The sequence below is a fragment of the Perna viridis genome, chromosome 3 (assembly GCF_037379345.1).
Source record: "Perna viridis isolate PV_CMFRI_1.1 ecotype Kerala chromosome 3, ASM3737934v1, whole genome shotgun sequence".
In the NCBI taxonomy this organism is placed as follows: Eukaryota; Metazoa; Mollusca; class Bivalvia; order Mytilida; family Mytilidae; genus Perna; species Perna viridis.
Genome location: NC_142447.1, coordinates 19166589 through 19182677, shown reverse-complemented (window position 1 = coordinate 19182677; position 16089 = coordinate 19166589). Strand labels below are relative to the sequence as shown.

General features: G+C 34.6%; 1 protein-coding gene across 6 annotated transcripts in view; it reads right to left on the bottom strand.

Annotated features, from left to right (window-relative positions):
• Positions 1-576: 576 nt before the first annotated feature.
• Positions 577-16089, bottom strand: part of LOC148621334 (protein madd-4-like) — a 74805-nt gene continuing 59292 nt past the window's right edge. For 5 of the 6 annotated variants that reach the window (XM_088575521.1, XM_088575522.1, XM_088575520.1 and 2 more), the window contains exons 5-18: positions 15713-15860; positions 15239-15368; positions 14494-14704; positions 13345-13504; positions 12551-12583; positions 11561-11654; positions 11144-11274; positions 10477-10581; positions 9537-9666; positions 6549-6759; positions 5276-6082; positions 4720-4908; positions 3244-3391; positions 577-2113 (exon numbers count right to left, since the gene is read on the bottom strand). In XM_088575521.1, coding sequence (XP_088431647.1) covers positions 1983-2113; positions 3244-3391; positions 4720-4908; positions 5276-6082; positions 6549-6759; positions 9537-9666; positions 10477-10581; positions 11144-11274; positions 11561-11654; positions 12551-12583; positions 13345-13504; positions 14494-14704; positions 15239-15368; positions 15713-15860 — 2628 coding nt within the window. In that variant the 3' untranslated portion in view covers positions 577-1982. The remainder of the gene's footprint in view (positions 2114-3243; positions 3392-4719; positions 4909-5275; positions 6083-6548; positions 6760-9536; positions 9667-10476; positions 10582-11143; positions 11275-11560; positions 11655-12550; positions 12584-13344; positions 13505-14493; positions 14705-15238; positions 15369-15712; positions 15861-16089) is intronic. The other variant, XM_088575523.1, reaches the window with a different exon arrangement.

Sequence of the window (16089 nt, the reverse complement as noted above, 5' to 3'; positions counted from 1 at the left end):
ATGTCAGCTCACAATCCTCAGAATGGCATGTGGGGTTAGCAGACTTGCAGTGCAGTACTGGTCACCAGAAGTGAAAGGTCTATAAATAGCATGGGAAATCCCAGTGTTTTCACAAGATAGGGGTATATTTAAAAATCATTATGGAGATTAGGCCTCACATCACAAGAAGCAAAATGCACCTATAAAATGTACAGAAATGTTTTTCCTTTCAGAAACTGTTTAAATTTTTTAAATAAGATGAGAACTTTTTTCACAGCACTATGAGGAACAGGGGTAATTTCTGCGTAGGACTATTTTTGCGTACGTTCCAAATGCTCATTGGTTGAATTGGTGGTCTGTAACCTGTAGGCGAAATTTCCCGGCAGACACATTAAGTGTATCACTGCGCTTGCGTGTGATATGAAATTTTCTATTAGATCATGCATGCTATTCTCCATTTCATATCGATGTAAAACAGAAAAAAACAACAGTTTACCATAAGAACGCATTTCTTTTTTCTTTCTTTCGTTTTTTTACTGTTTTTACGGAATCATATGCAGTAAGATCTTAGTAACGAGAGTAGAAATAAAACAGAAAAAGAAATATGTATTTATTCTAAAGGGTCAATAAGAATACATATACATGCCATTAAACAAATGTTTACACGCAAAAGAAAAATAGTGATCAGATGGGCAAAGAAAGACAACTCCATCGTGAGTCGAGATATCAATAGATCCAGAATAACTCGGAATACTCGTCTAACAAATAACTATTGCAAATACAAACAAAGTTAATTTTTTTCCAGCGACTTTATTGAAAACATGTAAAACAAATATTATATGTTTTAGAGTACCCATAAACAATTTCAAAATACTATTAATGCAGTAATTTGAATAAAAAAAATACAGTACAACAGATTGTAAGTATGACATCATTTCGCCAATAGTGTTAAGGATGTAGACCTATGTTAAGGGACACAACTCAGTCTTACAAATCATTGGAACGTTTGCAGTCACCATTTTACATCAGTCTCATGTAAGCATCTAAGTAACTTCGACTGATTTCATTCTGTTTCAAGTAAAAGCTTGAAAAGGCTTTGGTGAAATTGAATATGATACAATCATATCACTGATTTTAAGAGTTATGTCCCTTATCCTAGGTCTACCTTCTTAAATAGCTGTAAAAAATAGCACTTGTTATTTTGATTATTCCCCTGTAAAACCGGTTTTCTCCGTCAATTTAATATTTTAACTGTAAACTAACATGAATCCAGAGAATTTGAAAAGGAGGGTTCAATGGATGGATTTCAGAAAAAGGGGATATGAGGGCTCATGTTTGCCCACATTTTGAACAGAATCAACAAAAACTGAAAAAAAAACAGAGGTGTTCGTGATCCCAGATCCCTCCCCGTCCCGGACCCACCACTGTTTGATGTGTTATTTGCAATAAAGTTTCAATTCAAACTTATCTTAATTGAACCCATTATAAACCGAACATTTATCTAAAGTCTCCGGTTCTGCATCCTTGTTTGATGTATTTGTATACACCGAATCGTGAGGGAGAGCTTTATTTCATATTAATTTGCATTATTCAAAGATTTTTACATTTGTAATTGAATAAGTGATTAAAAAAAGATAAAAAAAAAAAAAACTACTGAAAGTGCACAAATTATTATTACTCATCCTTGTCGAAAGTGGATCACAAAACTGATTCCTCATCCGAGTCGTCGTGTATCCCCTTTTTGCACAATATGCATTACTTTCACAAAACAACAACTTTACCATTTTTTTTCATTCACTACTATGGCGATTAGATAAGGCATACGGAAACCAAAAGATGAAGTAGCCCAGGGCATAAGACAAAAGCATATTTTCAGATGGCCTTATGTACGTTTTACAAATTATGATATTGATTTATGTAAACAGTTACAAAATATCAGACATTTGTCAATTGCATAGATAAAAAATCAATACTTTTGCATACAGTGTAAGTCATACAAATTTTCAGGCGCCATCTTTAACTGCTACCGATTCATCATTGCCACAAGTCACACAACATTTCTTCTTGAAACTTCTATACCGACACAAATTCATTAATTTTGCAATGCTACAATAAGTAGAATAATCAGTGCACTCTGAAAAAAAACGAGTTTATATGATATTGGTATCAACAATTTAACTCAAACTTATATGTTCTTGAAGATCTTCCGGAAAACGGCATTTTCGATATCCGTTCAGAAGTTAGAATGGCCGTCCTTTGTTTGAATGGTGTATTGAAAACTCTGAGACGTCACTAAGTCTTGTAAAAGTCAGTATTGTACCTCTACTGCCCAAGACCAACATAGACGATAAAAGTGGCAATATATATTGCATGAGCATCGGACTTTCATTATTATGCAGTTTTCGATAGATTTAGATTTAAATGTTTATGCAACTCAGGACAAGAAGGTTTTATCGAGCAGAACTTGTACATGGGTACGAAAAAATGTTTTAAGCACGGAAAATTATATATTCTACGGGTAAATTTGAAAGCTTTAAAACCTGCAGTAGCAATGATCTCAAGCAGGGACTTAATTGCACACTCCCTTTCCCCAAGACACACGTGAAAATGTGTAGCGAGAATACATACATGTAAAAAATGACGTGGAAATATTAAGCTGCGTGTAACGTTTGAAATTATTATAATTGAGGATTGTTGCCATCAAATGAGGAGGAAAATGAAAGATTTTGTTTATAATGATGTTAAAATAAAATCATGTTGCAGTGGAGTTCACGGGTGGATTTGGGTTCAAGACCTGTGCTCTCTCTTTCTCTCATACTGGCAGGACATGGGTTGCAGGAATTTATAATGTGATTAACGCGTGAATTTAGAACAACGTAAATAAACACTAGCTATCATTTCATTTCACAGACCAAACAATCGAAAATTTGCTTAAAATATATATTTATATTCCGAGCCCTGCAACTCATTATGTATATATGTTTTCACGTTTCGGCCATGTATTTGTATTCCAATATCTCTGAACTGACTTTCTGTTTGATGCTTTGCTATTTTTGGCCATACTTACATGTATTTGACACATTTCAAATTGTTTTGCCAACTACTAAATACTTTTATGGTTACTTTGAGAACACTATTGTTTAGACTTTATTCTTCGATTTGGCAGTATTCCTTTTTGTGACATATTGCAAAAGTAGTTTAGCTTACAACACTCTTTGATACATGACTGTATGTTATGGACAACTTCTATTTCAATTTTCTCACCTGGTTTGCATTTCGGAACCTGACACGAGTTACGTGTCTTTGGTTGAGGTAGGTGTTTACAAAACTGACCGGCGGGTAATCCTGAACTTTTCCATACACAACTAACGGCTCGGTCAGCATAGCCTTTTTTTCCACATTCCCCTTTACACTGTTAAAAAGAAGGAGATCTGGTGTAAGGGAGATAACAGACATTATTTTAATGTTAAGCTGTTTAAAGTGTATTTTAACTTTTTCACATAAAACGTTTGTTGTTTTTTTTTTTGTTGTTGTTGTAAAAACGCTTGTTTATTTATAATAAGCAACCATACGTAAAACTACATGTACAAGTATGCGTTATTTTTGTTTATTCTATATCAGAGAAGAATGAGCTACTCTCATTGGTTCAAAAACATGCTCATTTGGTAGTAATTTCCACACAGTGCATTACCACATGATATTTATATCAGCTCCAGAGTCTTTATTGAAATAAACATAACAGTTGCTTATGTAGATGGTATTATCGATATATTGACTGCCCTTGTGTAGTGATATTTTTTTCAACATAACATTGATAACAGACCCTTTCGTTTTTACTGTGGGATAGTTGATAAGCATGCGTGGAGCATGCTCAATGTATACTTAATTTCTTTCGCTAGGAAAATTAGTTTGATCTACCCAAGCCGTATATCACGGAAGTATGTAATGTATGCTCTTCGAAAGAGTTTATATCTTCACTCGCGACTCGAGGCATTATCAACATTTCAGGCAATATCACTGTTCATCGAGCATTCAATTTATCATGCTCTCCACATAAGTAACCTTAATGTGAATTCAATTTAGCTCACTCCTACTCCGCATACGTTAAAGACCGAAAAACAGGTGGACGCTTGAACTAAAAATCTGAAACTGCACAAACTGTCTCCCACTAGATTATACTACCCGTAATTTACACTATATGTTTCAATTAAGTATCAGTCCATATAAAATTCAGACACTGCCAATGGTAAAGTGATTCATGATGCAGAAAAACCCACCAAAGAAACGATGCTTTTCCAGTCTACATATGCTGTATACTTTCATATAACGATAAGATTTTCTGCATTCAGATCTGCCTTTTTTTTTAGAAAATCATACATTTATCTCCCACTAAAATCAACCAAATGTAGCCAATTCAAGAACGATAACTCTAACAAAGTGCAAATTCCATGTACAATCTATATATATTTTTTTCTCAAAAGCCCAACAACCAAATGAAAAACTAAGACTGGTTATGTGATCAGTGACTGCCCCTGAACAAGAAATAAAACTGAATTAGGTATTTTTTTTTTAAATGGATGAATCACCTTCTGTCTGATTTTTAGAAAGACTGCTACTTAATACTATAGTTTAAAATGCAAAAAAGAAGATTAATTCTACTCATGAACTTTTACTACATTTTTAAATTTTTTTATCAAAAACCAAGTACAAACACATAATATCCGATTTGCACTGTATTACCTCTGACCAAGCCGATACGTTCCACATAGCTGTGCAATTTTCATGCATACATTCTTTCTCTATTACAGGAGGTCTGTTTGCTGGCTGGCATAGGCTTTCATTCACAACTGCTTTGTTAAGTGAGTCTAAACATTTTACCTGACGGGTTTGTATAGCTACGCCTTTTCTAGCACATGCCAAGTCTGTACACTAAAATATACAGTAAATCCATTTAACCCGACTTCATTTTGAATGGAGAGAGTTTTCCATATCATCATTCTGACAGTTTGAACAGGTTAAGTCAAAAGACACCATGAAAAAATACAAAAAAATTAAAATATAACATATAATGATAACAATATGTTTTAGGTACCGTAACTAAATTGTGTTGAGAACGATTTTAAACACTGTCCGTGACAAGGATTTGAATAATTAAGTATTTAACTTCCTTCAATATACAAATTCAATAAATCCAAAAAAAAAAAAAAAAAAAAACGATAATTGCCACTATATTGTTACATGTATTATTTATTCGGAATGGTACTTAATTTACTAACGATTTCTTTAAGCATAATACCTCGTTCCATTCCCCTGTCTTCCACTCAGCACACGATTGGATATTACAACTTCTGATAACAAGAGGCTGAGTATGCCCTGCTTTCAAGCAATTTTTCAATGGGAATTCCTCAAAATAGTCTTTTGTGATAATTTCACAAGTTACATTTCGTGCCTGGAGACCTCCCCCACAGGAAACGGAACAGTGCTGCCATTTACTATATACAAGATGCAAATGTTTAAATTTTCGATCAACAGGGTCTTTATGTACAACAGAATAGTCACTCTTTGACCTCAAACGAGAATCAGAAAGATGAGTTAAGTAATCCTCTCTAAATACTGTAGCTTTAAAAATATCATAAACAGTCAAAAATTTTATGTACGTGCTAGCGCGTAAAGTACCAGCTTTGCACGTGTAAAGTCCATTATCTATATCTACTTTTGATTTCTTTATTTTTAATGAACGCTTCCTCGACAACTTTATACGCCGTCCTATTGGAAGCGGCATGCCATCTTTGTACCACGTGATCGTTCTTTTGTCTACCCCCTTTGTGGGACAATGTAATATCAGGCTCGTGCCTGGTAACAACGACGCATTCATTCCGACTTTCAGCTTAATTTTTCTTAGTTTATTTAGCTGAAAGAAATGTGCATCTGTAGATTTGATAACAGGTTTCGGACACTTTGATAGTTTACATTCTTTCGTGGACTCAGGCCTTGGAATTTCTGAGCAGAAATAGTCCGTGGTGTTTATATGCCTTCCAGTAGCCAATGTCTTCGTGCACATTACATCTCTCGTTTTGTACCCATTACCACAGGAGACCGAACACTAATAAACAAACAGGTAAAAATCAACAAACAAACACGCAACATTCTTCTTACAAGCTTATTTGCAAAATAGATATGCATTCGTACTAGTCTTTATTTATTTTACTTAATGTGCTCTTCATAGACTTATTGTTCTAACAGAGTAAAATGTTACATTGAAAACTTCAGTACAATAAAAAAAAAATTAGAACATTAATAGATTAATTGTTTAATAAAAGATTACCTTATTTGACGATATGTGTGTATATAGTGTAACTGAAATTTCTTCTTTATTTCTCTTCCATTTTCAACCAAAGCATTTTTTTTTGTGTATCCTGTTATTGCTGTTTCGACTAGTTTCCCTACATTGCATATAGACAAATAATAATATCGTTGAAGCACGTAAATCTGAATTCAGATCATAATTCAATTTACTAAAATTTACTAAATAAGACTTAGTGTGTGACTACAGGTACTAACATGATTACCTTCGACCAATTTCCAGTGTCCCAACCAGCAGGGCACTCAATCACATTGCATCGTCTTTTAGTCTGTGGCTTAATATCAGAACACATGAAGTCAGGAAGTCTTAGAACACTTTCAGGACCATCTGCGAACTCTTGTATACACTCAACAGGCCTGTTCATTACCCCTCCACCACAACTTGCACTACACTCCCCGAAATCTCCAACTATCCACCTTGAAGTAAAAACACACGAAATGAATACGTCAGTACTTCATCTTATCTAAATATTCATTGGTGAGGTTGTTTTCATATTGTTTTGTTTTGTTGTTTACCGAATGATACTGATATTTTACCTGAACTCAGTGGTACTAGTATATTCATGCAGTACATTAGAATATGGTATATTTTCTTTTATAAAACTACAGCTGAGATCAGTTCTAATTTTTAGGGAAACTGTCAGAAGAGCCGGCTCTAGGAGATTTCAAAAAGTGTCAGAGAACAGTTTCAAAGTCAGCTCTTATAACAGTTTACTAGCAAAAAAAAACTCTAAGAGAACTACTATTAGATCCAGCTCTTCTGACGGTTTTGGCAGAGTGGGCTCAACGAGAATATTTCTACTGATAGAGCCATATCCACGAGAACAACAGTTCTACTGGTAGACCCGGCTCTGCTAGAACTGTCAGAAGAGGTGGCTCAGGACTTGTCCGAGAATTGTTCTAAATTTGTCATAGAACTGTTCTTCTCTCAATTCTAGAACAGGTTTTGAGAGATTAGAGCTGATCTCATTTGTATTATCGTAACTTCTATCTATTGCTGCTACAAGTATTCAATATCTTATTTTAAATGTCTCATTTTAACGTTTAAACAAGATCCTTTCATACAAAAAAGTTGAAAAAAACCACTTGGATCTCAGTTCGCCTCATCTTTTTATAAATACATGTTACTATTAACAAATGTATGGTGAATAAAAAAAACACTAATATACCCTTTTGTGCTAACGTTGGGGTAGTCGATGAGCATGCTTAGAGCATACTCAATATACACTTCCGCGAAGAAAATTCTTTTATTCTACCCAAGCTCTACCTCGCGGAAGTGTATATTGAGCATGCTCACCAACTTACCACAAAAGGGTCTACTAAAGCAATCTAAATACTCAAGTAACTCCAGGCAATTTACTTTGTTAACTTTGAACATGTGAAAATGGAACATCTGTTGTTGCTATGTTCTGACGTTCTTTTGTATTATTGAATTTGAATCCGTGTTAGGACAATGCAACCATCTGCCTTGGAAATGGTTACAATCTGCAGGAAAAAGTCTTTAAAGTTGTCAAAATAACTAATAAAATTGGTCTAATACTGTATAATATAGTTGCGGTCTACAAATAGGAAAAATATAACTAAAAATATTCGTACCAAATTAAATATGAAATCATTCTGTCTAGTAAAAAAGTGAGAAATGTGTGACTATATTTGCATGTGAACAAATAGAGGTCAGGGAATTTGTGCAGTCTTCTATCATATAATGTAGGTCCCGTGCAGGTTCGGATGTCAAAGAGTAATCAACGGAACCAAGGCTACAGCGGCAACCAAAAGAATGGAATCCATGACAAACACCAGACACGGAAAACAGACATACACAACAAAGAACATGAATTAACCAAAATCATACATACAAACTAACAAAAGCAAATCAGCAACTCGGACTCCACTAAAAACTGGGAGCATGGACCAGGTGCACCGGTAGGGTAAGCGTCCTCTGCTTTTTCTAGAAACACACGCCGAGTTGCTCATAAAAAGTCAAGTCCGGGGTAGACAAACGAGGAAAGGAAAACTATGACCCTTTGAATAAATCAGTTCTCATGGTGCTGATGGATACACCATAACGATCCACGAGTTCATGATAACGACCATAAAACTTCTGTAGTGATGACTTCAATCTTGTAGCAACATAGCCCTGCTCCTGAAGCCTATTTGTTAGAGTTCTAGCGCGATGCAAAAAGTCTGCGTAGTTTCGGCAAGCTCTGGCATAACGTATGAGTTGTGATATGAACACTCCATACGCAGTTGCTGAAGGGATGTTGCCACAGATGAAAGGAAAGTTGACAATTTTGAATGAAAAGTCATCACGTTTGTCGTAAAAATTGGTCAATAGTATTCCTTCACCATCGATTTCTATGTGTAGGTCAAGATAGGAGGCTGACTTTACAGTGTCTGTTGTATCCTTTATCTCAAGTTCTTTAGAGTAGTTGCGATGTATCGAATCCCCGAAATTAGGATTGTTTAAAGATAATACGTCATTTATATAGCGGAAACTGAGATTAAAGGATCTAGCCATCCGATATTCTTTCTTTCGGATCAGATCAGCTATAAAGTCAGCTTCATAAGAGTGAAGGAATATGTCAGCAAGTAAAGTAGCACAATTTATTCCCATTGGAATGTCGACCGTTTGTTGAAAAACAATGAATAGACCTGCAGCAGCGCTAAGCTTGTCGTAAAAGGCGACTAAATAGTACTCAGAACCCTAGCCGGGGGCTAGGACGCTCTGCCCACAGAACAACTAGGTTGTGTGCCCCAGGCGGTGGAATGGGGTACCCCTGGTGTGTTACATTCTGGGGTCGTCAGGCTTGAATACGGAAAACCTGACCGCAAACTATAGTTGTGCATCGTGTTGGGAAAGATGCCACGTTCCTAGCACGTTAAAGAACCTTGCTGTGGTATTCGATAGGAGTAGGAATCTTTGCGCTCCGCTACAGGAGGCTAGATTGGCCGACCATACCCACCCCTCTCTTTTTTCTAGTGGCAATCAAAATTTGTTGACCCTATTATCCTTGTGTTCCATTTCTTTTTTCATTTCATCATCATTTCATGTTCATTTTATCATACATTTCATGTTCATGGCCTGAATATAGCTGAAATATTGCTGCTCGGGCGTTAAACCTCAATAATCAATCAATCATATAATGTAGTAAGTGACATAACAGACACACGAAACATGATGGTCATTTTTTTACCTTTGAGGGCAGTTAATATCATTGCAGACATGTCTCTCGCTTGGTATTGTTGGAGCCTCCAGACAGTTCTTACTGGATACAGGCTTGTTTGTCGTCTTGTCAACGCACTTGACAATATTTTCTTGGACACCTACGAAGTAGAGTATGTATGCTTAGTTACATACATGTATAATAAATGCAAGATTTTAAAACATTTTCAGGTAAAATTTTTATTTGATGTTTTCTTACTAAACTTGAATATTATATGTACTTGTATTTTACGGCCACTGTAGGTATTGACAGAAAGATTACTTTAGATATTTTCTTGTATTCCTCTTATGACTGGTGAAACAAGAGAAACACAAAATAAAAACTGTAAACACGATTCCTATATTCTGATAATAACATATAACGGTGGTTTTTAAACCAAAAATGAAAAATTTATACATTGGCATGAATATTGCGTATCCAATGGTAGCCAGGGTGAAAAAATACAAGGACCATTGTTTTCAGTTGAGATTAGGAGTGTGCAGCTTTGATAAAAGTCAAAAAAAAATTTGGTTCCGAATTCATAATAAGATATAAAGAGAATAAAGGATCATACAACTTTTATAAATCATTGGAACGTTTGTATTCAGCATTTTACATCAATTTTATGTAAGTATTTAATCATCTTGGATTCTTTTTATTCTGCTTCAAACGTAAGCTTGGTAGGCTTTGGTGAAATAGAATATGATACAAACATATCACTAATTTCATGAGTTATGTCCCTTACCCTAGGTCTACCTCCTTAAGAACAAGCAAACCCGCAAACCACAGGAACAGGCTGCAGCTGCCTCCCAAAAAAAATCATCATTTAACATATTCGTAAACTATCACGTCAAACGTATGAATAAAACCAAATTGAAACGGAAGAGGAAAACAACGCAATGCAGTTATCTCGTAAAACTCCGAAACAAACCTCCCAGACAGCTCCTGCTACATTCTGTCATTCCAAATGCCCTGTACTCGTAGTTTTCATGGCATGGTTTAGATGTACATATTTCTGTTGAAATTGGTTTTTCTCCTAAAACGAGAAATTGGTCTGTCTTTAAACTTATTAATTCATCTGCGCCCAGAATCTAACTTCATGTCTTTTCTTATTTCTTGCGTCAAATATCATTCTTTAAGGATCGGGATTGCCTGTTCAGAGGAAAAGAAGACGAAATAACGTACGTCTGCTTACATGCTCTAAAAATAAGGTCGGTAGGTAACAAAAAACTGTTTACATTGTATGTTTTTAAAAGTGTTTGACAGGTTTGTTTTGATGGCACATTCTGGCTTTTATAGTGCTGCCTTGTTGAAAAATGACAATGTAATTAAGGCAGGCAAAAACAAATCTTAGGCCAGATTTCTAAAAAAGGGTGATTCATATTTTTTGTGAAAGGGATTCAGACTATTAATTACTTACTCGTTTTCCCAAAATTTCAACTTTGCACGAAATTAACACTGCTATATTTTGAAAAATCAAGGTTTATAACCATCCGAACCCCGCCTTCTTGGAACAGTTCTGTATAAATCAATTAGGGCCTTAAACAATTTAGGTGTATAACCAAAAGCAACACGATGCTGGGTTTATGTACATGTACCTTGACAGTCAGTATCGGGCAGATCTATCGTGGCTTTCAAGAAAGGGAGATAAACTTTACACTGAACATCTCTCCATCTACTTCCGTTTTCACAGGTGGCGCTGCATGGACTCCAATCGGAAACTACAAACCTAGAATGTACGAAAAGAATCGAGCCAATTACTCATCCCTTTAAACGACGGAACGTAACGATGTTTAAGTTTAGCCGTCGTGTTAAATAGGGCCTATTCTTCAGAAAATATATAAAACAAATTTATTCGTGTCATGCATGCCAATATGCAAAACGACTTGTCAATATTTCTTAAAACAACCATATTACGTGCATGTTTAAATCACTTGTCAATGAAACAGCATTAAGTCAAATTTCGATACAGGCATGCATTATCATCAATCTGTAAATTTTAAATTCAATTATACCTTTGAGTTTTTAAACTTTCATCTCCATCTGGTATATAGTCCGCAATGACATCATTTTTGCTTACAACAATAGACCTTCTGCCGCCATTTTTATCTGGAATTCAACAAAACCATGATTAAATTTACATAAAGAGACTAAAGTTGAATTAAGTTCTTGAATTGCCATGAACTCATATACATGTACTAACTAATATCATACAACTGTACAACAGCTTAAATTTTCCTTAATAAATAAGAGAAGAGCAACAACCCTTTTTTCCTCACAGCCGGCCAAGGCATCCTTTTTTTCCTTTCGCTTAAAAAGGATCATACATAAACTATTAAGCTCAATACATGTATATGGTAATTAAAAAAACCTTTTTCGTTGTGTATCTTCGGTTTATTAAGTGCACGTCAAATTGCGATGAATTTCACTGAAATTGTTAGTTCTAGCAGCCACTTACTTTAATATTTTTTTTTTTTTTTTTTTTTTTTTTTTGTTAATTCATATAAGAACAAGAATGACCATATAATGATAATATTAGTCATATTAATGATGTTTGAAGTGATCACATTCTCAATTATTTGGTTTTTTTTTTCAATTCTGTTACAAAACAAAATCCGAAATTGCGGTTAATTGCAATGTTACTGGAAAAAGCAAAGGCTCACAAGTTGATACCCAGCTTCTCTACAAGAAACTCATGGTGTCATTCATATCGCTACCGAAAAAAAACACGGTACACAAAGAATTGAGAGTCTGAGACAGACGGACAGCATAGTCACTACTAGTATATATCTATCTCTTTGTGGTGGTATAAAACAAAAAAAATATTGAAATTTCGGCAAAAAATACCAAAGCGTAAACAAATGGACAATTCAAATGCGTCAAAACCAAAATACATGACCAGAGCATGAAACAGGAAATGAAAAACTAATCTTATCCCCTCCCGAGTAAAAACTTATGAATATCATTGGATATCTGCCTGGTACTCAGCCACAACATATTCTTACCTTTTCTTCTACCCATATCCATAACTGGTTTGTCTTAAAATTAAAATAAAATATATGCAATTTAAAAATGTCAAGCTTAGCTAGGCAATTAAGTTCGAATCTGTGCTGCAAAGGTTTCCTTTTAAAACAATCTATGTCACATTTTGCTAGTAAATCAACGTACTGTTAATTCATTTATATATTTTAATAACTCAAACATATGGTAAAGAATTTTACTGAATATATCCATCTCCTGCATAACGAACGCTAGAACTACATGTAATTTCCCAAATTTCATTTTAATAAGCTGCTGTCAGATTTGTCCCTTTTTCGGGTTTAAATGAAAATAAATTTAGAAAAACAAACAATTAACAGTGCAGCACGGAAGTGAAGAAAACTAAACTAACAATACATTTCCTCTAAGTCTATACTACTGACTAAGTGTATTCAAATTTTATGAAAATATACATAATTTTAAAAAAAAAAAAACTGCAGCCGCAAAACAAGACAGAAATTGCGAATAATACAAACGTAAGTCAGTACAACAAAGCTTCAAATAAACATTTCTAAGCGCTCATAATACTTAGATGAAATATTATACAAATGAACTCGTCCGAGTTGATCACATGTACAGGATAGTCGATGCGCATGCTTATTAATACCAACCTCTTTTGTCATACCCCACTTTCTTGCGAAATTATATGGTACGCATGCTCATCATCTACCCCACAGATAACACGGAAGTGTCTATTGCAATAAAAGATGGAGTATAATAAATTATTACACATTTATCACACTGAATATAAAAAACATACCACTCTGCCGTTCATGAATGGCAGGGCTTTGAGGGCATGGAATATTCGTTGAGCAATTTCTGTATGCTAATGGTGCCATGGAGAAGTCACAGAACTGATCTGTAGCGTGATGACATTTTACTTCTCTTCTTTGGTATCCAATGCCGCACGTGCCGCTGCACTGTAAACAAAGTACAGTCAAACAAGTCGTGATTGCCTTAAACTCCTTATACAGGCTAACTTCACGTAGAATATCAATCTACTATAAAAGAATAGCTTTGTACAAGCCTTTGAATGCAGGTTTTTTTCTACGCTAAGATGGTCGCCAAGACAAGTTTTACTTCTGAACAACAAGAGAAAGGGGTCACCCATTTTATAAAACTTTACCCAATGCAAGAAGGCGCCGCTGAAAGTTTTATTAGGCGGAATTACAATACATGTAGCAACTGTTTATGGTTTATTGCGTTTTTACTCTCCAAATGATAACAATTTCGTCTCCTTGCATTGACTGTCTATGCTCTAAAGACGTAATTATGAATGAACATTAAACAGTTCGATAACTTAAGTCAAGAGGCACTTCGTTATCACGATTACTTAATACTTTATTGCAAGATAGCCTCGTTCTAACACAGACAAGCTTTTATTTCACAGGAACTTTATTGTTTCTGTAGTTGTTATAAACGCACGTATGCTCTAAACGTAAATTGGCTGATGAAAGACATTCGGATTTTAATGATGAGAAGACATAAAAACCGGAAATGAGAGGTGCAACATACGTAATATGTTCATCTAGGGCGAGCAATTACATTCTAATAGATGTGAAAAAAGTTACTGGAGTTTTATATATTCTTTATATATTACCCTAGGGTAAGGGACACATTTCATAAAAACCATTGGAAACTTTGTATTCAGCATTTAACATCAATATTATGTAAGCATCTAATTAACTTGGATTGATTTTATTCTGCTTCAAACAAAAGCTTGAGAGGCTTTGGTGAAATTGAATATGATACAAACATATCACTGATTTCAAGAGTAATATCCCTTACCATAGATCTTCCTCCTTAATATAAGATTTAACGTTCCGTGCATGTTAACATGTTTTTAACGTAACAAAAGTTTCCATAATTCAAAAAAACCACTTTAGTAGCAAATAAATCTTATACATACATCCGACCAATCTCCTGCGAACCATGTCGGACATGCCTTTTCGTTGCAATCTCTTCTATTCGGTGGTATGGGATGTCCACACAAAGTTGTCTCCACCTCAATCTGTGTAGCATTGGCAAACATTTCAATACAGATGACGGCCCGCCAAGAGTACCCTCCTCCGCAGGAAACAGTGCATTCTTTCCACGGCCCAACCCTCCAATCGTATGTACTGAAATACCAAACACTTGAAAGCAAAAAGTATCAACGTTTATTTTTTATCGTGGAGGAAAGAAATTTTTACTGTTTTATTATAATAATATATGAAATAAAAATGTCCGACATTACAGTGCATCCACAATGGTTGAAATGGTTTTTTTTTGTCTTTACTATGCCCTTCATTTACGTTAAACCTATAGAGATTGTTTCTGTTGTTAAATATGGCAATTAAAAGTTCCATGTATCTATAATTCATTTTTGTATTACTGACACTAAACAGACTGCATCTTCATACTTTTATATTCAATTTATCCATTTACATGTATTGCTTTCTTTGTTGAATGTAGAATTGTCTTTTCTTCTTTTTTTTTGTGTGTTTAGTTGTATGGTTGTTTATTTATTTGGATTTTTTTTATTGTTTTTGTTTTGTTTTGTTTTTTTGTTTGTTTTGTTTCGTTGCTTTTTGTTAATTTTGTTTTGGTCTTGTGGCCGTTAGGTTATTAACCTAAATACAATAAGTGCAATTCAATGATTTTTGAATAATTACCTAGGAGGACAAGGTTTAAGGAAACATTCCTGTCTGTCTGGAATTGGCTGCCTGTTCTTTGTGCACCATTTGTTTGATACAACTCTTCTATTTCTCTTGTTGTGACATACAAAATGGGTTTGCCTCACTCCTGATGATGCATAATCATAGCAATTAAAAAGTTTTAAATTTATTTCTTTCATTTTTTTCTCTTTTCATTTTTGTTTTCTTGTTTGTTTGTTTTTTTTTTCTAATGTTCGAAATATACAGCTTCGAACATTGTATAAGATAGAGACAACAAGAAAACATGGAAAAGAATGGGCCTTTAAATGTTAAACAAGTTGAACAGATGTACAGATGTGACCTTATTTGCGACACAAAAATTCTCTGAAATCAAATCACTCAAATCTCAAATTCATATTTTAGTTTTGGATAACATGAAATACACTAGTCAAAAAAAGCGCAACCGTAAAAAGAACAGAAAATGAAAGTTACCTACACCACAGGAAGCAGAACACCGACCATAACCTGTCGATGTCCAATCGAATCGTCGGTGTCGACGTCGACATTCACCATCACCTCCACATTTTCCGCATTTATCAACGACTTTTGTAGAATTCAAAACATGGTCACATCCAACAGGCTGCATTGAAATGCATGGTTAATGAGTCAACGTTCAAATAGCGTTTAAGGGAAAATTACGAATTTTATTATATATCTTTTTTTCTCAAATTTGAACAAGAAATGAATCATCTTTGGTTTGCTCTGTTTGTAAATTTTATGCTTGAAATTTGAGTAATCATACTATTATTATTGACTTACAAATGATTGATCGTAAAATAAAATAACGCGGCTCGACTGTTGGTAATAGA